Consider the following 26,911-nt stretch of genomic DNA (forward strand, 5'->3'; position numbering starts at 1 on the left):
ATCTATCGAACATGTATACTCATGTCAGATGATACCGATATCACAACCTCAGGAATCTACCGATATCACGTCAATATCAGTCTGAGTCTTCTTCTAATCTTTTCTTGCAAACTGCAAACTGAGAGGTGTAATCACAGTTATTTTATACAAAGCCTGTGTGCCGATACATTTACCACAGCCATTTCAAGCTATTTCAAAGACATCATTCTCCAACTGTGTGACAAAGAAATAAGCATCAGACCATACAGAGACTAAGTATCGTATCAGCTCATCCCTTAACATAGTCTGCCATTAAAATGGAACTGGTTTCTCACTAAGAAAGAATTCTAGTCACATTAATGTTTCAGTTATATCATCAAATCAAATTATTAGGTAGAGTTATGTCCTTTTTTTAAATATATATGCAAGATATTAAGTCAAAAAAAAACAGTGGCTTAATCAGTGGATTATTTTACCAGTTAACTGATTTGTTGTTGGTTCCATAAAATGTCAGAAAAAGAAAATTCAGCGTCTCCCAAAGCCTTAAAAAAACAACGATGACCTCAAATGTCTTGTTTTGTTCACAGACATTATCAGTTTACTAAAACACATCAAACCAATTCATCAATGAATTTAGTAGCTGATAAACACATTTAAACCATGGTATGAAATGTAATGTGGTTTTATCTACATGTGACCTACAAGCGCATCATTTGTTAGCACAGGTGATGTTTTTCCGTCATTAACTTTGTACCGACACAGTTTGTTGTGTGTGTGTTTTTTTTTCCCTGTTACGAGCGTGTTTTGAACAGCGTGTTGATTCAGGTGAAGCAGAATGAGCGTGTTGTTTTGGACCAGAGGGATGTTATTGGAGCATGTCTTCCTGTTCCCTCATGCATAACTATTAGTGAATCCCTGTGGAGCCTTAATAAGGCATTTACCCACAGCCACTGTGAACACATGGGCTCAGGGTTACGCCACACATGGCACAAACCTTTGTAAACTAATGGCCGGCAGACAAATGAACACATGAGCGCATCGCGTGACCCACAATTGTCTAAAAATGCAAATATTGTGTGGTCACAGTGTGACAATCATTATGTGAGGAAGAAGAAAACGGCACTTAATAGTAAATCAGAACCTAAAAGTGGTAAGCCTTTTATTTTTAATTTTCTCTTGTTTAATTTGTTTATTATTAGCACTGATATTTTTATAAGCACTCCCGTGTTTTCTCATCCTTATTCTGCAGTTTGTTACTGATGACCTTTGACTCCCACACACTGTTTTTGTCTTTTTCTTCACTGATTTTGTACAGACTTTAGCTCTGGACAAAAGCTACAGAGAAATCCATGTCTGATAAAAAGTCCACACATCATACTAATCTGACATAAATAAAAGTGGATTTTTTTTTTCCTTCTTGTTTTCATTATGTTGTGATTAGTCCTTTTGTGCAACAACACGGTGGTAAAAACCCTTTTGTCTTCTCCTCTGGAAGAGTAAGTGTTGGCAGCAGCGTTGTCCTCATCAGTCTGCCTCCACATGCAAAGCAACCCTTTGCTTTTCCTCGGATCAATTAGCTTCCAGCTCAGAATGGAGGCGTGTCTTCATCTCTCTTCATTTCCAAAACAGTCTGAAACATAATTGTGGTGAGGAAAAGAAGAACCAAATCACGAAATAGAATATAAATGCTTGGTTGAGATAAAACTGTGTCATGCAAATGACTATAAACATTTAGAGTTGTCATGATTTCATTTGTAAAAAAAAAAAAACCTGGTGAACACTGCAACCTGCTGGTGGAATTACAGTACTGCACAATGCTGCTGCTGCTCCTGCTGCTGCTGTGTCAGTTTACCTGGAAGTCCTGGTCAGACAGATAGACGTCCAGCTGCTGTGGGTTCACTCCTTCAGGTAAAAGGTTCTGCAGCAGCTCCTCCAGAGGGTACTGGGTCCTCATGAGCTGGGCCAGGGCGTCCTGCACCAAGGTCAGCTTTCCTCTGTCTGTGTCGCCCTGACAATCATCAGAAACACCCAATAACATGTCAGTACAGATAATTGGTCGACTGAGTGAATTTACAAGACAGAAATGAATAAATATTAGATAAGCATTGCAGAATAAGTCACTACTTAATTGGGTAAGATGCATAATTTCTTCTCAATTTGTAACCACAGCATGTGACTCATTCATTTAAAAACAAATTATGGGTGTTTTGGAAGGCAAAATGTTTTTGTTTTTTAATATATTCCAAACACTAGAAAAATAAGAATAACTGATTACAAATAGAAAGTTGGATTTAGATCCTAATCTAAATCAAATCCACAAACTGTCACTGTTTTTAACGTGAATGAATGTGGACTAATTCATTTCTTACAACAACTAAACATAACAACAATAACAATAATAATAATAATTCATAAAGGACTTGACATGGAAATAGAAGGTGATAAGCAGCAAGGATAAAACAACATTAGGATAATAAAACTGTTAAAAGAAGATACATTTTCTTTTAGGGGTAAATATAAAGTTTGAAGGTTTTATACACACTTACATACAGCAGTTGATTGTGTGTTTGCTTGATGTACCTGTGTGTGAGGTCCCAGGTTTCTCTCCCAGTGAGGGAAGACGTTGGTGAAGGTGAGCGGTTCCGAACCCTCAAAGATGAGATAAGCCTGAGGTGGACGTCTCGGGTTCATCTCTGAGACGCAGAGCACAACAGCGGTTCTGTCAATTCATCCGAGCCCTGGCAAACGTTTAATTTCAACGCCACTGTTACTGTATTTCTTCCGTCTGCCGCCTCATACCTTTGCAGTACTGCAGCGCCGTCTGCATGGCACACTTCCTCTCACTGTTCCAGCGGCTCCAGGCCAACGCTGAGCTCTGAGTCTGCTCAGGCTGACCCCGCTGCCACAGGTACACCTCCAGACGGTTGTCAAGTAAGAACAAGGCTGGTGGACGGACAAGAGAAACACAGAAGACCTTTAAATTGATTTAAATGTTCTTTTTGCCAATGGGGTAAAACTAATTTTACTTGACCAGAATTCTTAAAACTAGCTTGTAAATCTGTAGCCACTTCCTGACTGTAATGCTCCATAAAATGAAGAAAAACAGGCCAAAACCTAGACAGAATTTAAGAAAGTTGTCATTACACTCTGTCATGTAAGATACATTTACTTAAAATGAATCTTCCTTTACTTGATTAAGCTGACTTTAAGAATATATATGTTCGAATTTCACCTATTTAATACATCCTTAATAACTTTTAGTGCCTAACTTTCTTGCCAAGATTATTTTTTCCTTGTGGGCAAAAAATAAGCAACATTTTCCAGAAACAAGGCTTATTTTATTTAATTTACAAATACAGTTGGGTTTTTTTTGCATTTTATTTTTATATCTTTTATTTAAATGCAGTCTTTGGTACGTTTGTATTTGTGAAAGCAGGGTGTGACAATACATTGGACAACCACATAAACGACAAATAATAAATACAAACACAACAGACAGATGGAAACTAGACCCAATGCAGACAAGGAATAAAGCACAAAGCAGTAATAATTAGGCTTTAATTTATCAGCTGATTAAAGCGACTGCAGCTCAAAGAAAACAACTTCCTTTCTGCATTCTTAATTCACTTGAAGAACAGAGAACATAGAAAGATAAAGCAGACGTTAAATCATCAGGGACATGAATTAGTTTATCATTTTAAGTTTGACTTTAATGTCTCCGTGAGATGTTGGGCTTTTTGGAAGTAAATGTATACATTTCTTACTTACTTATATTTTATAATGTTATAGTCACTTAAACCTTCAAGCTCAATGTTATTTACAGCATATTTAAATGTGTACTGTGTGTATTTACATCGTGTAACAACAGATCTAACAGTATGGAGCTGTTAGAGAATAAGAAACAAGTTTTTGTGTGTCACTGTTACACATCGGACATGTTTGCTCTCACCTGGCTGTGGGACAGAGAACAGACTCTCCTGGACAAACGGCATTGCCGTCACAAGCCCCGGCAGCCGACATGGACTCTGCAGCTCTTCCCCCTGAAATCTCCCAGAGGCGGCACTCAGATGGAAGAGACGAGGAGTGAAGTTATACTTCCCTGGATCTGACAGGAGACACACACAGACAAAGTGAGATGAAAGGAAGAACCAAAGAAAGAAAGAAAGAAGGTAAGTGTTGGTTTCTACCTTGCAGCATGCAGTCATAGGCCTTCCTGTCCATGTGTCCCAGTGCTGTCCAGAAGTCTGCCGGCTCTGAACCCTCCTCTATCGCCTCCACTTTCACAGGACAGCTTTTACTGAGACCCAGCTCCGGTGGACACCTGATACACACAGAGACACAGCAACAACACACACCTCAAACATAGAAAACCTTTAAAAGTTAATCAAGTATATGTGATTTACAGTCTCGTATAAAGTACCTTAAAAGGATATTTGAATAAAAGTACAAGTATCTTACCAGAAAATGACTTTGGTAGAAGCTGAAGTCACTTTTTTAATAATATTACCTAAGTAAACGTCTTAAAGTATATGACATTTACTGTACTTTAGTACCAAAAGCAATTTAAGTAAAAGTAAAAGTATTCAAAATGTAAGGAGGATTGAGCCATGGTGTCTCAGTGGTAGGATGACTTGTCTTTCAACTGGAAGGTTGTGGGTTCAATTCCTGACTCTGCTAGTCTATATGTGTCCTTGTCCATGTCTTCTTCTTCTGATTTTATTTGGTAGTAACGAGTAACAAAGATAGTTAGAGGAAATGTGTTGGAGTAAAAGTAAAAGTTGTTAGAAATAGAAATAACAAAGTAAAGTACAGATATGTGATTTATGTACTTTGTTACATGACAACACTGGTGACTCACAGTTGAGTGAGGCGCTCCACTGCCCTCTTGCTGACCTCTCTGGTGCTTGCCTGGGCTTTACAACCAGTCCAGAGGTACAGCACCCCCTGCTGGCAGTTCAGCAGTACAACAGAGCCCCTGGAGCGCAGGCCTGCACAGCAGCAGTCCACCTCTAACAGCGATCCTTCCTCTGGCAGCTCCCCTCGCACACAGAACAGACGCCACGCTGCCACAATTAATGCAGAACATGTTAAAAAAAAACATGAAAAAATAAAACAAGCAGAGAGCGAGGGAAAAATAAAAAAAGATGAGATCACTGTACCTGCATTAGTGGAGGCTTCCTCGCGTTTGCCCCTATGAATGACCAGGCCTCCCTGGAAAAGCTGCAGGAAACAAGGAGGCTCCTTCCCCTGAGGTACAAGCACCTGCAACCACACAACAAACAAATGACAATCCTCGGGGGAAAAGTGGGATTTTCATACAGGTAAAAAAAACAAGATTTTTAAGGCCACAAAATATGCGACCAGGTTCTTAGTGGCAGAGCAATCACATACACAGGACAATCGTCTTGTCAAGCCTAAATCATGATGGTTGCAAAAACACTTTTGCCAAATTCTTTACAAAGATCTCCAAACATATTAAATATGGCAAGATAGTTTGTTGAATGGCATTTTATTGTGTGATTTTAAGACCTCTGAATGCCAGATTTAGGTGTACATTTTAGGATAATTCAGGCCTTATTTAGGGGGCAATCAAATTTAAAATCAAGGGACACGTAGTTATAGTTTATTTCAACAGTGGTTTTTTTTCTATTATATGTACATATCAGATACTTACATTTCATTGCATATAACAGATGTCTATTTCCTTTCCTTTCTTTCTTTCCTTTATTACTTTAACTATTTATCTATTTTAACTATTTATCTGCTTCTTTTGACTTTTAACTCGGCATTTGTGTGGACAGCAAAGAAAAACTTTCATTGCACAGAGAAACGTGTTTTCTTACTGCACATGTGACAAAAAACTCTTTGAATCATGAATCTATTTGAGTAAAATGATCACAAGAGTGAGCGATAGTTTTTTTACCTGCGACTCTTCCAGGTTGTTCATACCAATCGACAGGAAAGCAGCGGTGTCACGTCCACTGGCGCTGGAATGACGACCGCGCCACAGGAAGAAGGCGGTGTTTTCTTTTTGCGATGGACCAGAGCTACATTCATCTGAACCGTTCATCTCGTCTGAAACACAAAACAGAGAAAAAAGTCTTCACGTTTCATACGAGGCCACTGCTGCGCATCTTTTAGTTTGATTGGATTTGACATCACAAGAAACCAAAAACAGGGAGTTTGAAGGCTGAGAATGTTGTTCTGAATGACACAGACCGGCAGCACTGACGCTGTATGTCCAGCGGACGACGTAGGCGTCTCCCTCGTGAAGTTGTCCAGTGCTCGCCACGGGAATTTCACTGTCGTCAAACTCCTGCACGTGCCAGGTGTCCACCGCAACCGTTCCCAGCTGCATCCGAGGTCCACCCTCCAGCGTGAGGACGCCGTACCCTCTGTGGACGTCGATACCGCCCAGCACATTATGGACCAGACCGTCTCCTTCCAGCGACTGACCCGACACCAGGGCCTTAGCGTCACAGGGAGAGAGCAGGTCTGACGCTGGGGAGACGGACTGAGCTAGGGCTGGGACAGACTGGAGACAGAGAGAGACAGGGAGAGAGAGAGACATTGGAGGGGGATTAAATGTCCAGTGTAACATTTAGGTGGGTTACTACCAATAAGAATGTCTGCATAAGTGTATGACTGCTTAAAAATGGGGCAAATATCTTACACCGCTATGTTTCTAGAGCAGCCTGAACAAATAAACCAGCCAGAGTGTGCATTTTATATTTGTAACAGAAGCTTACAATATTAACAAGGAAGAACAACATCATCCATGGTACACTGAGGCCACTGTACTTCCCTGACATGCTTGGGAAAGAGAGGAGAAGTTCTATGTTTGTTACAATCTGCAGTTGCACCATTAACTCTCACTAATTCTTATACACTGGACCTTTAAGTAGTATTATTTTAAACTCTAAAAAGATGTCTTTTTCCAGATGCTGATCATGGTAGTTTCTGATAATGACAATATCAACATATGATTTATTTTGAGATGAACCTGTGTATCGTTGTCCACTGAAGCAGCTCCCGTCCTGCCTGTGCGTCTGTCCGTCCAGTCTTTGAACTTCTCTCTGAACAGAGCCGTCTCATTGTCCTCTGCGAGGACACTGAACAGTGCCCAGCTGGGACGACCCTCGCCTCTCCTGAGGACAGACGCAGACAGGTCAGCGTCCACACTAGTTTTACAGGAGACCCAATGCAAATATGATAATGTCGAGTAAATCTACAGTGGAAATTGATACAACATGTTTCATTAGAGACTGAATCCACCATTATATCAACCTGCCTTAGTTTAGATGAAGAGGAATTTATCTCTTGTCCCTACACACACTGTTTATGGAGTATGAATCTAGGGCTGTAAACACTATATTGGTGCATACCATATCATATGTGGGTGAAATGTTTGGGTGTTTACATGTACAAAATGTATAGTATAACTACAGAAAACATGAGTGTGTATTGGCCACAAAAGTAAAACCATTTGCTATTTTTTTAAGTTTATATTCACTTGATCAAAGTAAAACCAGCTGCATTCTCACGAGTCATCATTGTGTAGTGCTGGGATTTCAACATGAGTAACAACCGTTTGTTTTGGTTTTACTGCAGAAAATGTAACAGTGTGTTCAGCAGTTGATTTCAGATGCATATGGAGGATACTTTCAGTTCACTCTCTGTCTCTGGTATCTGTTGGTTTTTTTGTGAAGCACAGGCTAAAAGCTTGACTCGTATCTTTGCCTGCAGCGTGGACTCACAGCTGTATGCCGGGGTTACACTGTGTGGGATCCAGTGGGTTGACTCGACAGTTGCTGTAGTCGTAAGCGCCGGCCCACACCTGGTGAGTCAGCTGGAGAGCAACGCTTCTGCTGCTGCAGGGAACATCCTGTCCGTGCCACAGGTACACCTCACTGCCGAAATCAAACACCAGGGCCTGCACACACACAGGCAGTTTAATACGATCCTACATTTTGTGAAACAATACGGATCAGACGGGAAACTCAGACCTCCGTGGAGCCCAGCAGGGAGACGGTGGGGATGGAGGCCCAGGCTTGTTCATGAGGCACCAGCCTGTTCTCCACCAGCCTGTACACACAGTTGGACTCTGCCATACCGCGCTCATACAGCTCATCCTCCTCTGGTGCACCAGCTCCTGGAAACAGAAAACCATGATTCACAGTTTCATTACTTAACCCTTAGAACACAGATCATTTAGGCTGCTGTTTTCCAGTACTTTGTTAAAATGTATATATACAGAGGCTATAAGAACAAACGTGCAATATAGAGTGTCTTAAATCCTTTTTTCCCGCACAATCTATAGGGAATCTGATGACATTTTATATTATATATTATTATATATATGAAACTTTATGAGCAAAAGGTATTACAATTGGAAATAATTTGTGAAATTTGAAAATATGCCAAAGTTCAAAGTTTGTTTGGCTCATTTTTACAAACAAAAATAAAAAAAATGTAATTAATGAAAAAAAAAGAAAAACAGTTTTTTATAATAATTATTATTTAAATATGCAATATAAAATGAATCATAACTTTGACTCAACAACACATAAGAAGACAAAAAAAAAACGCAATTTGGAATGCCTGAAGATATGACTAACAAACACACACCCCAGGATGTCCATATAAGTTGTATTATTCTTACGGCAACTTACCAAGAGTTTCACGCACAGATCTATGTGTAGTTTTTGCTTTCTCTTTAGTTGGTTTAATAGATGGACAAGCACTATTATCCTTTTTTTTGAATGATATGTAAAGACACTGACCTCTGTACTGTGTCCTTCCTCCCAGGAGGTTCCAGAATTCTGCAGCCGCACTGCCATCAGAGTTCAGACCCTCCTCCAGATGAACGACCTGCGAGGCGTGACAGCCGAGATCGCTGTGGCTCTGGATGAAAGACGCCAGCTCCAAACCCTGCAAAACAATACATTGTAAGATTCTTATGCTAATGTCCTCATACAGTATGAGACTGGATGGTAACAGACTAGTTAAAACTATGATGTTACACCTGATGATGATTCATAATTAAATTCTACATTATATAGCAATATACATATACGATATCTCATGTTCAATCCTGTTTATACTGCAAATATCAAGCTCATACTGTATACATTCTGGTAATTTCATGTCAATAATGTTCTCTTTTTTTACCTTTTTATAGTCTTATTGTGGATATTTTTCTATATTGTACATTCACAGACGTGAAAATGCATGTTTATTATTTATTACCTTTATCTTTGCTGCTGTGACACTGGAAAGGTCCCCATTGTGGGACTAATAAATAATAAATAACAAAAATAATCTTATCTCATCTTGTCTTATTTGTCACACTGTAATTGTTTTAAATGTATGTGTGAATCCAAGAATGAAATATCCCTTAGGTCGGCTGTATTTGTGAGCAATAATTGCATTTTACTATGTATAAAAAAATACTGTATATAGAAACATACAGTAGAAATACAGTTTTCTTTTTTACAGTATTTTACTGCAAACATTGCTCAAAATATGCAGTTTGTTATGCTTTTTAGGGGCTTCCAAACTCATATTTTATCAATGTATGCATTACATTGTGTTTTGTACAGTACAACCACAATATAATGAGACTTTAATTAAAAAGACATAATACATCGCAAACATTTCAAGCCTCCAAAAATGACTCTTAAAAATGTCTCTAAAATATCTATTTGCACATCTTATCCCTCTATAGCTTGAAATTTAATGCAAAACCGTCACATTGACGTCCTTGTCTCGCTGGTACCTTGGCTTTCTCTTGCTCGCTGGCAAACTCTCCACTCCACATCGCGCAGTGCTCCGGAGTGACCAACAGGAAGCAGTCTCCACTGTTCAGTGAGCGCACCGAGGGCTCCACCAGACGAGCCTGCACATGCCACCGTCCTGTCACCAAAGGCAGCTTTTAACGTTATATACCTGAACACACAGAGATCATACCCACACACACACACACACGAGAAATCACATCTTTCCTGACCTTTGATATGAATGAGCATCAGGCTGCTGAAGGGAGGGTGAGACATCTGAGCAGCATCTGAGGAGAGGAGGCAGTTTTCTGATGTGGCTGCAGAGGAGTTCTTACACTCTGTAGGAAGGAACACAAACACGGTTTGAGTGAACTTGAGTGATAGTAGTAGTAGTAGGTTTACAACACAGTAATAATGCATTCAACAATACAAAAGTAATAATTCTGCAGAAAATGTGCAGAATATCTAAAAAAAAAAGTAACACAAGAGTGAAGTAAAAATTGGATGGATGGATGGAAAACCTGAGGCTTCTCCAGGGCTGATAGTTAAAGCCAATCAGAAAGATAAGAAGGACTTCTTATGTCTTACTAAGAGCTTTAAAGTTCAATAGAAGGATTTTAAAATGCAAAAATGTCTCCTCACTCTTCTCAGCTTGTGCTCTCTCCTCAGCAGCTCTGTCTGCCATGAAGTCCTGCCTGATGTCGTCTCTGGCAGCGAGCGCCCTCAGAGGATTTCTGGAACCCTGAGTACGACGGGACGGACGCACCGACCTCCTGTGCTCTGCTACTGCTGACGTCAGTCTGCACGCACACACACACACACACGTTGGACATTCATGAATTGAGGGGACATTGCATTGACTTACATTCATTTCCTGGAGACCTAACCACAATTACTACTGGCCTAATCCTAACCCTAACCTAACCTTAAAATATATCTCCACCTTAAAATGCAGTAATTTCCGTTGTGGGGACTTGATTTTTGTCCCCACAAGGGGGACTTGATTGGGGACTTGATTTTTGTCCCCACAAGGAAGACAAGTCTGACTGTGTAAACAGTTTTAGGTGCCCACAACATTAGTAATACCCGCACACACCCACACACACACGGACTTCATCATCATCATCATCTACCGCTTTATCCTCCACCAGAGGGTCGCAGGGGGTGCTGTGATCTCAGCTACATCGGGCGATAGGCGGGGTACAGGCGGGGTACACCCTGGACAGTTCGCCAGTCCATCGCAGGGCCACACACAGATAGAGACAAACAACCATTCACTCTCACACTAACTCCTATGGTCAATTTAGAGTGTCCAATTTACCTAATCCCCACATTGCATGTTTTTGGACTGTGGGAGGAAGCCGGAGAACCCGGAGAGAACCCACGCACACACAGGGAGAACATGCAAACTCCATGCAGAAAGGCCCTTGTTCCAACCAGGGCTCGAACCTGGGTCTTCTCGCTGCAAGGCGAGAGTGCTAACCACTACACCACCGTGTGGCCCTACGCATGGACTTGGTTATTATGAATAAAAGTTAATGATTATTATTGGCAATACATTTAACACATTTTAAAAATGTATTAAATTATTAAAATTTTAGTTGACAAGCAAATGTAAAGGTAAAGTATTAGTTTAACTGAGTTTTAAAAAAGTCTCACATGGGTGTGTTGGTCTGGCAGAAGACACCCAGGTCCTGCTCGCTCTCTGTGGTCGCAGCGTCCCCACAGGGCGGGAAGGCACAGGCTGATGGAGGCGGCTGATCGCTATAGAAACCGCCATTAAACGTCATGCTGGATTCACACGCAGGCGTCTCGTCCTTCACGTCCTGCGCCTGTGATGGAGCTGGCAGCAGATGAACACGGACAAATGATGAGACTTAATAATTAGTATTTTTAAATTCATGGACCACAATCTGTTTGTGTTGTTTACCTTCAAATTCCATCACAGACTGCACTGACATCTCTGGTAAACAACAACAAAACAAACCATTTATAGAAAGAACAAACAACGTTGGGGCTTCAAGTGTGAGTTAATGTTGCTACAATAATGCAGGTTCTACCTTGGTGTGAACATGTCTGAGCTTTAACTGAGTGCTTCTCGTTAGGAGACGTCACATTCGCGTCCAGTTCTGGAGATCTGAGACCTGACAGGTGGTAAACATAGTAAAGGCTGGAATCAGAGTCACAGACCCGGTGAGATTGCAATTTAAAGAGATGCAGAGAGTAAAGCAAAACATTTAAAAGTCACCTCTCTCCATCACGTATCCAGTTTCCTCCTCTCCTCTTTCCTGCTGTGCGTTCACCTCCTCAGCTTTGTCCACCTGAAACAGATCATCCTCAACACCTTTAACATTCATCAGCCAACAAAAAAGGTGACTTTTAAGATGCAGGTGAGCTTTTCAGTAGATTAAAGCACTAAAAATGTCTTACCTTTTGTCTCCACTGAGGCTGAGTCGGGTTCTTGGTGGGGGAAGAGACTTCTTGTGCCTCGAAAGACAAATTTGTCTGAAGATGAGGTAAAAAAAAAGAACAAAAAGCAGGTGAGTTCCACAGACACGAAAAGCAGTTAAGCATTAACCATATGAAGAAATAGGATGCACAATAGGATGAACATTTAGGAACAATTAATAAGAACACGAAGGGTCACACATGCTATTTAACTACAATTGCTTATGTTTACATAACATAAACATGGAATTTAAAAGAATTTAATGTTAAAGTAGACAAAACCTAAACCTTGACCTTTTGTCAATCCCAAATTTAGGATTAAAATAGTGAAATGGTTTATGATGTCACAGTCACCCTTTCCTTTAATCAGCAAAACCTAATCAGTTAATCTTCTAAACCAGGTGAATATTTGTGCCACATTTGAAAGGATTCTCTTCAGGGGTTCTTGAGATATTCCACTCACAAAAAAGGGATTCACGGACCCAAAACCTGAAACATAATTCCTCATTTACACCTCAAAATTTGACAATATGTACATCTATAAAATGTACAGATTTTAGCACATAAGTTTAAAATGATATTATTAGCTCCCATGTGCAGTATGGACTGCTTTTTGTGTTGAAAGACATTTAAAATGACAAAATCATTTTGTGTTTTTAGTTAATAGAGAATATAAACTTATAAAAGACTTGTGACATGTTCCAAATGTTCCAAAAAGGGAAATAACACGGGAAGAAATGCTGGGAGAATAGTAACAAGTCAGCGCTCAGATGAAACACAATGAGAAACAACACAGCAGCTCGTGAAATGAGAGCTGCGATGTCTCAGATTTGACTCGAGTGAAACTTCACACATCTGCCGCAGAAATCTCATCCACCTGAATCTGTGCGACGACAAAAAAACCTTTTCACTGCAAAACGAAGCAGTAAAATGTTCCATGCACAGGCTCACACAGTTACCTGATTGAAACACATGATATACTGGGGTGTCGAGCTAGAAAAGACTGAGGCAAAGACGGGTTCCTGGGAGAGAAGGGGGAATTAGGAAAGAGAAGCTAAAGCTTAAAAAAAATAAAATAAAATCAGTGTTTTGATGGTAGAGATTAAGGCAGATCAGTTATTTAAAGACTCACCCAACACTGAGGGTTGATTCCTTCACGATAAAGGTTTTCAGTGTCTTCCTACAAAAGGCACAGATACAAAGAACAACAACACAAAACAAATGAATAAGCATAAAATTACAACACTTAATGTTGGTCTGAATTTAAATAAAAAATTCATGCACCAGAAAATTTGGCAGTGAATGATGAGGACAGGTGAATGATGAGGACAGGTGAATGAAGGATGAGGAAAGACTTGGCCCTGAGTGAGAAACATTTGTGACCTTTGACCCATGTTGACTGAAACATTATGTGCTTACATATTTTATTTTTTCACTTTAATTTGTAAAGGTTTTTCCTTTAATTAAAAACCATTAATGTGGGATTTGTGTCCCCTTGTCCTTTTTGCACGTCACAAGAAAGAACCCCAACCTTGCTAAAAAAGTAACTACGTAACTTTTACTCAAAGTACATTTAAAACAAGGTACTTTTTTTTTACTTTAACAAGAGTACATTTTCAGATCAGTACTTTTACTTGTACTAATTGTAAATTTAACAAAAACAGTGGTAGTTTTACACACATATGATAAGGTCATGAAAGGGTCAACGTTTAACCGCCAACACAATCAGGGATGTTTACATTCCACATTCAAACTCGTCTCAGTCCATAAACACTAATGACCTGCGTATATTTTCCCCCCTCCAGTAACTCAAAACTGATCTCAAGACATTTAGCACATACCAAAAGCGGAGTGCTGTTGCTAAGAGACGCTCTATCTGGTTTCAAGTGACGGCGTGACAAATACTCAAAACTGACCACAGGCACAGCAAAACCCGATCACCTCCAACTGTGACACTGACTTTTATTTGCAGACTCTTTGCTGACATTACAGACAACAACTGTGACACAAGTTTATGAATTTTTAGTTCTCTCTACAATCTAGTTTGCTCTACAATCTTGTAGAGCAACTACAAATGACACCGTACAGACAGCACAGGTTCTGATGGAGTCCGTCACAGTCACGGTGTTTCTCACCTTCCTACTGCTGCGGTTGGTCGTCTCCTGCAGTTCAGAAGAGACCTGCACGTGTCCCATGGCTGTGGTTTCCTCATCGATTCTTTGATGACATTGTAGTAGATGAAACATAAACAAAAGAACACAGAGCAAACATTTATTTGTGTTATTTATTTGTACTGATATGTGCAATATTTTGAAATAAACACTACATTCATAAAAGCACGTTGATAGTTCATAATGTATTAGACATTACATCCACTTAAGCATTTTCCTAAGAAACAAAGCAGGCCAATGCGAAATGAATCCCCAGTCAATCATCCTCGATGAGTCACGAGAAGTGTATGGTGGTGTTTTATTTTGCAGAGACACTGCCCTCTGCTAGTATTTAGTATTTTTTGTTTGTTTTGCTCCAGCCAATAACAGCAATGAAGACAGGTTTTAGAAGCTGACATGGCACTGCAGAAATCCTCCAAGTACCACCAGAGAAAGCTTGCGTACCACTGGTGGTACATGTACCACAGTTTGAGAACCATGGGTATAGACGTTGTACGTGGCTTACATACTTAAAAAACTAATGTTATAACTGTTTTGAATCATATGAACCACATTTGGGTTTGAGGTCATGTGACAGACCGAGTGTGGCCCTGATGTCAGTTTATTATTTGAAACTCTAGTGGTAGTGAGCAGCAGCACACACACTGCATACTGTACCTTTAAACTCTGTTACTTACAGGACTTTCCTCTTCATGTCTGAACTGCAGTCCACAGAGGAGACCAACTGGTCCCGTGGTTTTGTCTCCTCCTGAAGAGCATCCTGCTCTGACGAGGCTCTTACTGGTGTACAGGCAATGGTTTCCCTCCTGTTTCGAGTTCTCTGCCTCCAGGGAGGAGCTGCCAGCGAGGCTCCCCCCTCCACACCTGAGGCCTCACCTCTCTCTCGACGCCTCTCCGTTGCCGCCATCCTCCTGTGTATCACCGCTTCTTCCCCACAACCTGCGCCGTTCTTCTCATGGCTGTGCGGTACATCAGCGTGACCGCCCTCCGTCCCGCTACATGACGAGCGCTCAGTGCGATTCTTCTTTAGGATTCCTCTTAAGCCAGGTTCAGAGTTGTGACCCTGAGAGCCAGGACCGGACTCCGTGTCAGGCCTGGGCTGAGAAAGACGAACCTCACTGGGTTTTAGGTTGACAGACGAGGCCTGCTGTCTGTCGGACAGATGAGAGGACAAAGGGAAGGCAGGAAGCTGTACGGGTCCTTTCTGAAGCTGATGAAGAGTGAGAGAGATAAAGAAAGTCGGTAACTACTTTTAAGATTATATGAAATAAAAAGACATTAGCTTGGTTCCTCTGACATACCAGGTTGACCTCCTCCACAGTAATGGGCTGTGTGCGATACCGGGCCCCCTTCTGTCTCCGCCTCTCTGGTGGCCCGTCGGTGTGACTGGTCCCTTTCTTCCCCGGCACAGACAGATTATTAAAGAGGGCCAGTTTCTCACTCATGCTCAGCCTGCAGCTTTCATCGACTTCTTCCACCGACTCCACCTGCTCACACTGGGACTCCACTGGAAGAGCTGGTTTAGGGGCACTGCAGAGAAATATCACATTACATAATATATTAAACAGGGTTTACTCCTGGGATGACAATGTTAATCTCAATCTGAAAAGAACGCTTTATTTCACCTGAAGTGGGAACAACATGACCTGGAGCTGATGCATTGGACAGGATAAGGAAATAGGAAGTTATGAACAATGAACTTGAATGAATGTGATTACTGAACATTTTAACATAACCATTTTTGACACTTAAGAAGCGCACTGGAACACTGGTCAGTGTCAACTACAAATTTATCTCTATCAGTGACATTTGGTCAAAAAAAATCCAAAGCAAAACTGACGCTAAATCCTGTTTTGTTTCTCTTTTTTTAATATTTAAATCTTCACTGGGAACATGTCTTTGAATATAAAGCATAGGTTCCAAAACGTTGTCATAATATAACTTCTAGTGACTTTTTGTGACAATTTTCACTCATTAGACAACTGTTTTTTGCTTAAGATAAGATAAAAGGTGCTTTGTGAATCTCTTCATCTTCTGAACACTGCAAATTATTCTTTGACACTTTTGGCTGTATCTTAATCCTAAAATGACATAATTAATGGAACGTTTGTTTGACAGCATGTAATTATAGAATAATGAATGACAATTTTACTTAATAAATAAATAAATGTCAGTCCCAAATGCATTAAAACCATGAAATAATCCAACCACCTTCCATTTAAACCAATAATGCTTCTATAGACATGTGTTAAGGTCTGACCCATTCATTGATACTGAATTTAACAGTATCAATTTTTTCAATAAAGATAAATCTTACAGGAACCTTGAGTGACATTTAACCCCCAACAAAACCTGAAGCCTTGCTTAAACTATCCCAATTTCCCAAATTAGTTCATTTTACTGCAATCAAGCAAATATTCACTTTTCTCAGATTAACTACTACTAGACATTTTACATACGACTTTGTACACACTGCATATTCTGAATTGCATATTGTTGTAGTTATTGTAGTAATTCATTTATTACCCATCCTAACATGAAAGATCCATTTAATCTTAAGTGCTTTACTGATAAATAAAGCCATTTCTAAAAACTGGTCAAAGTGATCAAGTCTGACCGTTGAACCGACACGTGTGATTTTTCCAACTGCCCACCTGATAGCCACCATTTCCTCACAGGTGATTGGCTGAGTGAGGAAGCGGTGGTCGTTGCCTCGTCGCCCCCTGCGCTCGTGACAGACGCCGCCTGACCGAGGCTTCAGGAAGGCCGAGGCCTCGGGGGCTGCAGACTTCTCCAGCTCCTGCAGAAGAGCAGAAAAGGAGAAAACGTTAAAACAAACACAAGCATTTGGCACAGGTGACCCCAACACTCGGGTCGAACTGTGGCCTACATATCCACTCTGAATAAGTCATAAGAGCGAGCACTAAAATGGCAGTGAAAACTCTCTCTCCTGATGTCTCCTGTTCTATTTGTATGGACAGAGGGAGGGGAGGAGAGGGGAAGGGGTCAGATAGCTGGTGAATAAAGCTGCTAGCTCTAAGGTGGAGAGTCTTGGTCTACATGGATTGAATGCCAGCCCAACAGGTCACAGTGTAACCAGAGCAGCGCCGGCTTCAGTTACCTCCCTCCCTGCCTCCACAGAGCAGCGGGCTAATTATAACACAGCTGCTGCGGTTGTTACTGGCAATATAGCGTCCACACAAATTTTCACCTGATGCATCGTGACTGAAAGTGTGCAGGAGGTGAAACGTAGGAATGACGACTGTAACGGAAATGCAGGAGGAGAGTGTCCTCGTGAAGTGACGATCTTCAGGTTGTTGGTTGTTAAAGAAACGCAGACACTTATGCACAATAAATGTAATTAGCGCACACTTTGTTTTAAGTGTCAACACAAACGGTGATTCTAAAGAAACGACACCTGTTCGACGGCCAGTCGTCATGAACAGGTTGTGTTCTGCATGTTCAACACTGTGTGAGTGTCAGTGATGCAGGAACACTTTACAGCACAGTACGGTGACAATAAGGCGATCTTTTTATAAGTAATATTAATGGTTTCTATAGGAAGTAATCACCAAGTAATAGCTCAGTAATGCCATGGGAACATCAGAGAGGGTCAATTTCAACGGTAAAATCTGGTAATCACAAATTTTGATTCCAAAACTTTTTCACATGATGGAAAAAAAACATTACAAAATAAGACTGTATTACAGTAATAATAATAATAATTATAATTATATGTATGTATATATATATACATACATATTAGCATACATATTAGCATACTATTAACATATTGTTACTTAACTGTAATGTCAAATTATACCACTTAGAGGATCACATAAAACTCAATGATGACCTAGTATTGGTCAATACCACCATTTTTATTCTTATAATCTCATATATATTATCCTCTACAGTGTTTACACCGTAAATAAGACCCTCATACAGTATTATTCTCACTGTCTACACTGTATATAGTATTTGTCTCTTTCGTAATATAACATACAATTTTAATAATCAATATTTTTCTATACATATTCATAGATGTCAAACTGAATGCTGTAACACGGTACATCTCCCCATTGCGTAACTAATACATGATTCTCTTATTTCTCCAAAACATATTAGTCATTTTTGGCAGCAGGTGTTAGGACAGACGTCACAGAGAAAAAGAAGCAGGTCACATCATCACAAACGACAACAACCACGAGTCCTGTTGCAGTGCAGACTAACATAGACGTACTTTAAACAAAGACATCTTGGCTGCGACACTCATTTTGGCTCTGTCGTCTGTTTTCACGTCCACTGCGAGAGGAGAAAGACATAAATCATCAGGGCACAAGGGTTAAAATAAATACAAGGGCACAGTTTTAGCCTTGAAATATATGACAAATATGTCTAATTATGAAAAATGAATATACATAATATTTGTCAAGCAAAGCCAAGCAAATCATTTTAGATGAATTGTTGTCTTGATCTATACACATCTTATTCTACAGACTGAGGAGACCATGTTTGTTTCTGAGATCTGAATCAGATCTGCACAAATATCACACAGTAATAATTTTAAACATGTTTTTTTGAATGAGTATAATGATGTAAAAATTACATGAAATGAGAGTTCAAATTCAAATGGCAGATCACACACTAACACACCTTCTATTTATTCACTGTATTCATGGTTGAACACTTAAAGACTCATCATAACAAGGCTGTGGGACGTTCCTCTGCCGACCTGCGCTCCATCTTAATCTAATTTCTTATAGTAGTCTTGTCTCAAACCATCTTCACTTTATGCAAATATTTTTTATTCTACTTTCAACTTAGAACTTAGTTGCCTTGTTTTGTGGTTTGTTCACAGCTGTCCTATGTGACCATGGAGACAAATAACACTTTTAAATTGAATTGGATTGAATATTGTCCCAACATGAGAGGCTGTGGAAATCGCACAACCTGGAATACAAAGAAACTACCACTGTCTCTGCCCTGGAGACGCTGAACGTGCATGTTTAAAGACAAACATGCTTCAATCACACCGTCACTCCCATAAAGTATGAATTAATGTTGTATTTGTGGAGTTAATGCAGTGTAAAATGGAAAGATCTCCTAGTATGTGGCTGTAAATTAGAAGACAAAGAAGCTATAAAAGCCAGATTTACGGAGACAAAGTGTTTTTTTATGTAGCCGCGGTCTAAATTCTCGGTTGTCAGTCCTGCTTGTAATCTTTTTATGGTGAGGGTAAGAGGGCAGCTGAATCTCACGTGGGTTTTGTGGAGACATAAATGTGTCATCACTGCGATTAAACATTGTGAACCTAAATATACAACCTGATTTATTTCACGGGCTCTTAAACGAGTTTATAGAAGCAACTGTGCAAGTTGGACACAACACTCCAAATATTTTTATGGAGCGTGCACCGACACGAGAAAACATGATTAAAATGATTCACTGTCAACTTCAACTCTCTAAACTTCAAATTTGTAACGTTTCTCTTTGCCGTCACATCATTTTCCTATGTGTAACAAAGCAAAGCAGAAAAATCTGTTTGTCCCTGAACACAACACCATCCACGACAGGTGAGAAGAGCTTTACCTTTACAGTTCTCCTCCTCCTGTGCATCCACCAGCCTAGAAGAAATGAAAAAAAAGAGGTAAAAGATGAGGTCACCTGGTGAAATATGAGAGCTGATGTGGACTTTAATCTTCAGCTCCGGTGAGTCCCCTTTTTTTTCCCCCCCAGATTCTGCTTTGAGCTCACAACGCGTGTCTTTGTGCTTCAGCTCCATCCAACAATCACGACACTGTGTCACATTTGCATTCTAGGTAAAGCAACATGGTTGGAACGCGGGGACACACAACAAACACATGCAAACCACGTCAACCACAGGCGATTCATGTAAAAAGGTTCAGTGAGAACTTAAACAAACTCTCCTGGAAGTGAAAGACAAGAGATCATGAAATAAGTTGGGATGCTAACCAGGAAATCATGAAGATTAATATGTCTTTTTTCAAAGGAGACGAGGCCAAGACAGTTCACCATAACTAACTCGTTTAATGGATGTTTTTGAATGATAGATATTGCATGTTTTAATGTAATCAGATGTCGATCTATGTTATTACTGTTCTGCATACTTGAGTATTGTATAGTTCTGTCATTTGAATTTTATATTTTGTTCTTAGTGTGACATCTGTCCAGGGAGTACAAATGAAAAATGCTGGCACATGGCAATGTCACTCAGTGTGCACTGTCCCTGTTTAAGTAAAGCAACTAAATAAATAAATTAAAAAAATGATCTAAAATTATAACAAAATTAACAAAAGCAAATCAAAAGAATAAATCTAAAATTGTCAAAGGACAACACCAAGTCCAGCTCAAGAACAAAAATACACTTTTCAGTTGCTCCCTCACTCAAGGACAAAAAAAATCATTGACCTTTAATTGACCTTTCTGAAGGTCATGTAGGTTTTGTAGATGCAAATGCACCATTGTTGCTGTGTCCTTAGGCTTAAATGGACCAAACGTTCGTTCCAGCTACAGGAGAAACCTCCCAGCAACAGTTCTCCACAGCCAGCCTTTGTTCTGCGTTGGTCAGTTTCCAGTTTTGGCCCAACAGGATGTGCTTGATTACTATTATTTTGTTGGAGTCTGTGTTGTTCTGGTCGTTTGTTCACTGGCTGCTCATACTCGGCGCTGGGTGGAAGTCGGCCGACGATGCTTACCCTGAGGCATGCGAGAGTGCATGTTATGTCACATCCTTTAGTCCAGTGGTTCCCAAACTGTTTGTACTATGTACCATTGAGCTCTCAACATAACACCATTATCACCTTAAATCATGTTAAAATACAGTGGTGTAAATGGGTCGAGCAAAATCAGCTACAGACTTTTCACAGGATTTAGGCAGATTTATTCCCAATAAGATCTCTCATCATCCTCGTCTTCCTCATATATACTTCACACACTGGTATAGTGAGATTAGATTAAGATGTTATTTGATTCATTGTCCACGCACTGCGAAAAATTTATCAGCTCCACTCCGATACAGTAGAACAGTATTTCTGATTTTCCTCCAAGTACCACCAGAGGATGCCACAGTACCACAGTTTGTAAACCATGGCCTTAGATTGTCACAGAAAATCTAACCTGACTGCAATTCGAATTAGTCATACATTAATAATCTTGGAAACCAGATTGTAATAATGTAAGCAGACGTGCACGTTAAAGATCACTGCAAAGCCCACGCATCTCATCTGCAGAGTGTGTACCAAACCCACAGCAAACAGCCCCTACCCGCTGCTCTCCTCCATCTCATTGGCTGTGATTGGCTGCGTCCTGAAGCGGTCGCTGTTCCTGCGACCGCCCTCAGGCCCACCAGGCAGATAACGGCGGGTGCGTCGTCGGCCGCTCTCAGAGCCTGGGTTCACAGCCAGGTCCAGAGAGGACGTGGCTCGCCCAGGATCAGGGCAGCTAGTGTCCACACACACACACACACACACACACACACACACAGAGAGAGCGAGAGAGAGCAGGAGGAAGAAAAAGGAAGCGGATGTTGAGGCGAAGATGAATATCATCACAGAGGTACAGAGTCTGATGGTGACAGTCTGGAGCACACACACATATGCAGGTGACCCTACACTTTCTCAGGCGGTTCTCCGCTCCCCGTCTGCTGCAGGAGGGCACTTCTCAACTGGCCTACCGAAACCCGAGTGTGGAGCTGTGTGACATCGGGTCCACCAGGGAGGAGGTGCCCCTCCCCGCTCACCATGCTGGCAGAGTCCTGGGAACCCTGCCTGGAGGGGGCAGGAGTGAGGGGAAGGAGGTGAGGGTGCAGGAGTGGGGACCGTGAGTTCAGGAATATGCTCCATCAACTAATTGCTGAGGAGTTTCTGCTTCTCCAAAGATGAACATTTTAATGTTTCTGGAGTAAAAAGGGTGTCCATGCTCACCCAGGGGCACAGGTAAGGAGAGAACTCACTCCCTCATGCAAGGGGAGAAACAGGCTGGATTTACAACTCCCTGCTGGGACCCACTGATTTAGACCTCTCAGTTTTAATTAGCAACAAAGGCTGCAGAGCAACTGGTAAAGTCAAGGATCCGGTGCCAGTGACAGGCCCACGACTACGCTTTAAAAAGTAACAATAGTGCTGGGGTGAAACAAAGAGCTGGGATTTGCTTGGAAATCTTAACAAAAATGCAAAGAAATAAAGAAATACTTGTCTAAAATTAGAAGAGCTCAAATAAATGATCACATAGTTGTGTTTAACACACCTTTGTATACATTTTGCACTAAAGTTATCATTTAATCTTCATTTAATGTATTGTTCTCTCAACATATAATGAGTAAACATCAACACGTTGCGTTTTGGTGTCTACTATTTGCAGATACTGTGATAACACCCACAGTTTGTCAGGGTACTTCTTTTCACTGCAATATCACACACTAACAAGTGTCATAAAGGAAATATCACTTGGTTATTGATCAGAGAAATCCTGTGTGGCTTCACCTGACTTTTATTACAGCACCTGGAAGTGTTCAGCATTGTTTTCTTTTACAAATTTACACTAGAATAATGAGCTAAATAGGTCAACATTCACTCCAGACATGACGTACCTTTCTAAGTAGTTGCATTCCGCAGGAGCCTCCAATCCATTCGTAACACCTCGTGTCCTGCCGTTAACTCTGAGGCCGTCTGAGTTCATAGTCCCTCTGTGAGCTTGCACTCTCGGGTCCTGCGCCTCCTTCCCATCCCTCTTCACCCATTTTGAAGGCAGTTCATCCATATTTCCATATCGCTCCGCCAGTTCTCGCCTCCTCTCGGCCTTATAGCGAGCAATCCGCTCTGATCTGGACTCGAGGACTGGGCTCTCCATGGCATCCATGTCCCTTAAAAGGAGTCAGTAATGGGAAGCAGATGGGTCGTTCGGTCTTGACAGTAAAATTCAGTTTCCATCAGATCCAGACACCTCTGTCTTTTCTGTTCTCATTGAGTCAACAAACCGGAGGCTGCAAACCAATCAGTGAGTGGGAGGTTATTCCTGTAAGATGAAAAAAACAAACAAACACAAAATAAGTAATTCATGTCCATTTGTCACCACCACAGCACATCATCCATCTGCCCTTCAGGAGTAAACACGACAAAACAACACAGATAAGCTGATGCTCTCATTATATATTAACCTTTTTGTGGCTAAAAGTGCGTCTTCATTTAAGACTCTCCTCTCTCATGCTTGAGACCATGTAAGATGACCTGTGCCAGCCTGCAGTGCCACGCAGGAATCTCCCCTTGCACTGAAACTCAACACCTCAGCAGCTCAGCTCCTCTCTGGATCCAGGCCTTCAGTGCACTACATCGGCAGCTTTGCTCCTCATTTCCACAAACCCTGGAAGTAATTCATCAAATGAGCAACACAGCCTGTTTGACGCTCGCGTTGTCAACAAAGTGTCCAGTTATGGTTTTGAATGAATTTAAATACACGTATTCTGACATTTCTGGGTCTAGCACACGTTCCTGGTAGTGAGGCAGGAAAAAAAAGTCCCAGTTGGTTACATGGTTGCCAGGAGGTGAATAAACAACACTAACAAAGCCAGAGGCTGTAACCCAAGATATAAATAGCACTGATAGAGCACAAATTGCATGTAAAGACAGCTGCTGACCATCGGCTCGGCTGGCAAACGGCTCATGTGCATGTGTGTGCTCGCAAATATGTGCGAACTTAAAATGTATGTTTGCATATGTGTGCGTTCCCCCAGAGAGTGCATGTCAGCATTCCTGACGCAGGAAACACAATGGAGGCAGAACAAAGAGACGTGAGCCATTGACTTAGCACACCACAGAGATCTGCTGCAGGAGGCAACGGCGCTGCTGGACGGAAAGTTTGTGAAGTAAAAGCTGCAGCTTCTAGCTTTATTTTGACAGATTTGGTACTACAGAGGGAGTGTAGGTGTGCCATGTGTGGGTTTGAGCCAGTGTGATGTTTGTATTTGTCAAATAGTAAAATCACTGGAAAATAATTCTAAAATATCCTAATAGCGAGAAGCTGAATGCAAAACCTTTGTGGTTTAAAAGATATAAAACTACAGTTGGGACAACAGAGGGAACATACTGTGGGGTCTTTGTGGGGATTCCACAGTTACCACAGGTGTGCCATACTCTTATTGTGAAGGATTCATTGCTTGGGTAAAAAAAAAAGTTGTGTTTCATATATATATATATATATATATATATATATATATACACACATTTTGAGAGTGACATTTGCATTTCTGACTGAAAACACTTCATAAATAAGAATATAAAGCTACAGTATCAGTAGATACTCAAGGCTGTGATATCAGAGAAGCAGTATAGTGGTATAGAGCCATCCCTACATATCAATAGGTACAAGGTGCTGAACAATACAATACACAGCATCACAGTGACATACTTCAACTATCTGTGGTCAGGCTGAAGGCCACGTTCTCAGACGTTGTCGGCAGGAATGTGAAAACCTCCATTCCTCATGCCACAGAGATGAAAGAGTAAGATGCAGATGATTCCTGTGAGATGACAAGCTCGGGTGTTCGTCTGCTCTATAGATGTGTCAGCACTTCATACCATGTGTACATGTGCTTCAAACAAAAACAACCATCCAGCTTGCCTCCCTGCTCAGGCCCACAGAGAGCACAGGCTCAAGCATCCCACAATCCCACATCCTGCAGAACAGGCAATAAGTGAAAGTCGACAACAGCCACACAAGAGCAAGCGTCATGTGATGAACTGGAGGATTTTCGATTAGAGGGGAGAAACCATCAAGGCTAAACAAGGATCATGTGCTTCTAATCCAAAGACACTAGTTGGCACTGGCTCTGAAATAAAGGCTTTGGATGAGCGAGCAGGACAGGAGCTCAGATATCAACAAATATTCAAAGAAGGCACAAAAAAATGCTATTAAGCGATAAAAAATGCATTTAAATCCTGTGCCCGAGATGTCCTAACAAAACGAAATACCACAATTTAAACCTGATTTTCTTTACAGTTTGGCTTCACTCAAAAGTGCCAACATGTTGGATGTGACGCACTTCAACACAAGGGCCCTGGAGTCCAGAAGCAGCATAGTAAACCAGATTAAAAGGCTGGCTTAGAATAAGCCTCCAACCAATTACACCTGTCCTGACTGACTGTAACTGTGAGTCGGGACAACTACATTAGAGATACTGTATGTGGTTGGAGGACACTGAGATAAAGAGCAGCTTTCAACTCATTAAGGCACCATAACCCAGGCATCAGCAGCACATCAACAGGTGATGCATCACATATCAATACAGTAGGAAGATTCATAGAATATTTCACGGCACAGAACCGGTTTAAAGCTGGGAAAGTATTTCATTGTCAGTCGATTTAATATATGACAGTTATTTATAATGAACAAAAAACAATTTAGATTAATTTCACAAGATAACAAAACAATCCAGGGTTCTTTACGTTTCATCCATGCGTAATTCGTGCGTAAAACGCGGCCTGAGAAACGAAGACTGCACTGTTTCTGCTTTTAGATACTTGAGACAACACTAAAATAAAATCTTTTTTTTAAGATTAACAAAGTGACTGACCACGACACACTCAACGGGTCTTATAGAATGCACAGCTCGAGCTCCAGCGGCTCGAACAGAACGAGTACCGAGGGACCCATGCGTCCGGACTAACAAACAGATGAAATTACGTCATTTGAGTCAATAAAATAATTCAAAAAAAGTGACGTGAATACTTACGTGCATGAGAAGTGGACGTGAGCGGTGCCGCTGCTCGTCCTCAGCCCGGCTGTCCCTCAACCACTGGACTACGGACAGTCGCTCCAAATGTGGTCACAGTGACAGGCCGTGGACAGTGGAGGGCTCTCCGTATTAAGGGGCGAGAGTATAAATAGATGGACAAACGTGGTCGCCCCTTCCCCTGTGTGTGAAAAAGCAGCAGCAGGAGCAGCAGCAGAGAGACGCAGCTCCTGTAGAGCTGTGCTCACTCTGTGAGTTTACATGAGAAGAAGATAAGAAGCTTCTGAAACGAGGCCAAGTCTCATCTGTGGTGTCACCACATTAACCACAGGCTCAGGCCTTGTAGTTAATGTGGTTCATGATCTGTCAATTTCCATACATTTTCATATTTAATGTGGATTATATTTGACCTGTGGTGATACAATCATTTAAGAGACATAGTTAAATCATTGTTTGGCATATGTTTCAAACATATTATCAGCCAAATAGCTAAATACATTTTATTAATATTTTTTTTTTATTGCCTTAGGACTGTCAGTTTTTTTGGGGGGGGAATTTGGTTGAACTTACCCTTTATTTCTTTGTGGTTTTCAATTTATCCTCCACATAACTGTGTAGGAAATATCTCCACACTGCCCCCATCTGTTCAAACTCTGTGATTACAAAGGGCAGGCTGATAGCAGCATAGAGTAAAGACTTCTGGTGTTGTACTGAAATGCAGGGACTGATCTGTGAGACAATTATTTATAGAAATGTTTCTCAAATGAACAGTGCAACTTGAGTGG

General features: G+C 41.0%; 1 protein-coding gene across 2 annotated transcripts; it reads right to left on the reverse strand.

The window, feature by feature from the left end:
• Positions 1 to 126: 126 nt before the first annotated feature.
• svilc (supervillin c) lies at positions 127 to 26,294 on the reverse strand. Of its 2 annotated transcripts, XM_044051062.1 has the most exons (35): positions 26,127 to 26,294; positions 22,989 to 23,413; positions 22,012 to 22,167; positions 21,665 to 21,841; positions 19,970 to 20,004; positions 18,621 to 18,682; positions 17,032 to 17,177; positions 16,003 to 16,029; positions 15,679 to 15,907; positions 15,055 to 15,587; positions 14,342 to 14,423; positions 13,339 to 13,386; positions 13,166 to 13,228; positions 12,189 to 12,263; positions 12,007 to 12,079; positions 11,819 to 11,902; positions 11,689 to 11,721; positions 11,418 to 11,601; positions 10,401 to 10,558; positions 9,989 to 10,096; positions 9,758 to 9,894; positions 8,763 to 8,910; positions 7,986 to 8,131; positions 7,737 to 7,912; positions 6,983 to 7,127; positions 6,199 to 6,514; positions 5,903 to 6,054; positions 5,139 to 5,241; positions 4,838 to 5,042; positions 4,167 to 4,300; positions 3,929 to 4,084; positions 2,779 to 2,922; positions 2,560 to 2,672; positions 1,832 to 1,987; positions 127 to 1,609 (listed from the first exon to the last, which is right to left on the reverse strand). In XM_044051062.1, exons 2-35 carry the CDS (start codon positions 23,255 to 23,257, stop codon positions 1,565 to 1,567), a joined length of 4,818 nt encoding a protein of 1,605 aa, XP_043906997.1. In that variant the 5' UTR covers positions 23,258 to 23,413; positions 26,127 to 26,294; the 3' UTR covers positions 127 to 1,564. The 2 variants fall into 2 exon arrangements, with proteins under 2 accessions (XP_043906997.1, XP_043906998.1); XM_044051063.1 differs by lacking the exon at positions 16,003 to 16,029 and having other exon boundaries at positions 26,127 to 26,293.
• Between the last annotated feature and the right edge of the window lie 617 nt (positions 26,295 to 26,911).

The sequence above is a fragment of the Solea senegalensis genome, linkage group LG19, assembly GCF_019176455.1.
Source record: "Solea senegalensis isolate Sse05_10M linkage group LG19, IFAPA_SoseM_1, whole genome shotgun sequence".
NCBI lineage: Eukaryota > Metazoa > Chordata > Actinopteri > Pleuronectiformes > Soleidae > Solea > Solea senegalensis.

Bases quoted from the DNA above. Each gene is read 5' to 3' on its own strand.
- svilc (XM_044051062.1), bottom strand. From the start codon at position 23,257: ATGGATGCCATGGAGAGCCCAGTCCTCGAGTCCAGATCAGAGCGGATT. The intron at 9,895-9,988 runs GTCAGGAAAGAT...CTTTGGTGACAG, and splicing joins GATGCTCATTCATATCAAAG to GACGGTGGCATGTGCAGGCT. The intron at 2,923-3,928 runs GTGAGAGCAAAC...TCCGTCCACCAG, and splicing joins GTTCTCTGTCCCACAGCCAG to CCTTGTTCTTACTTGACAAC.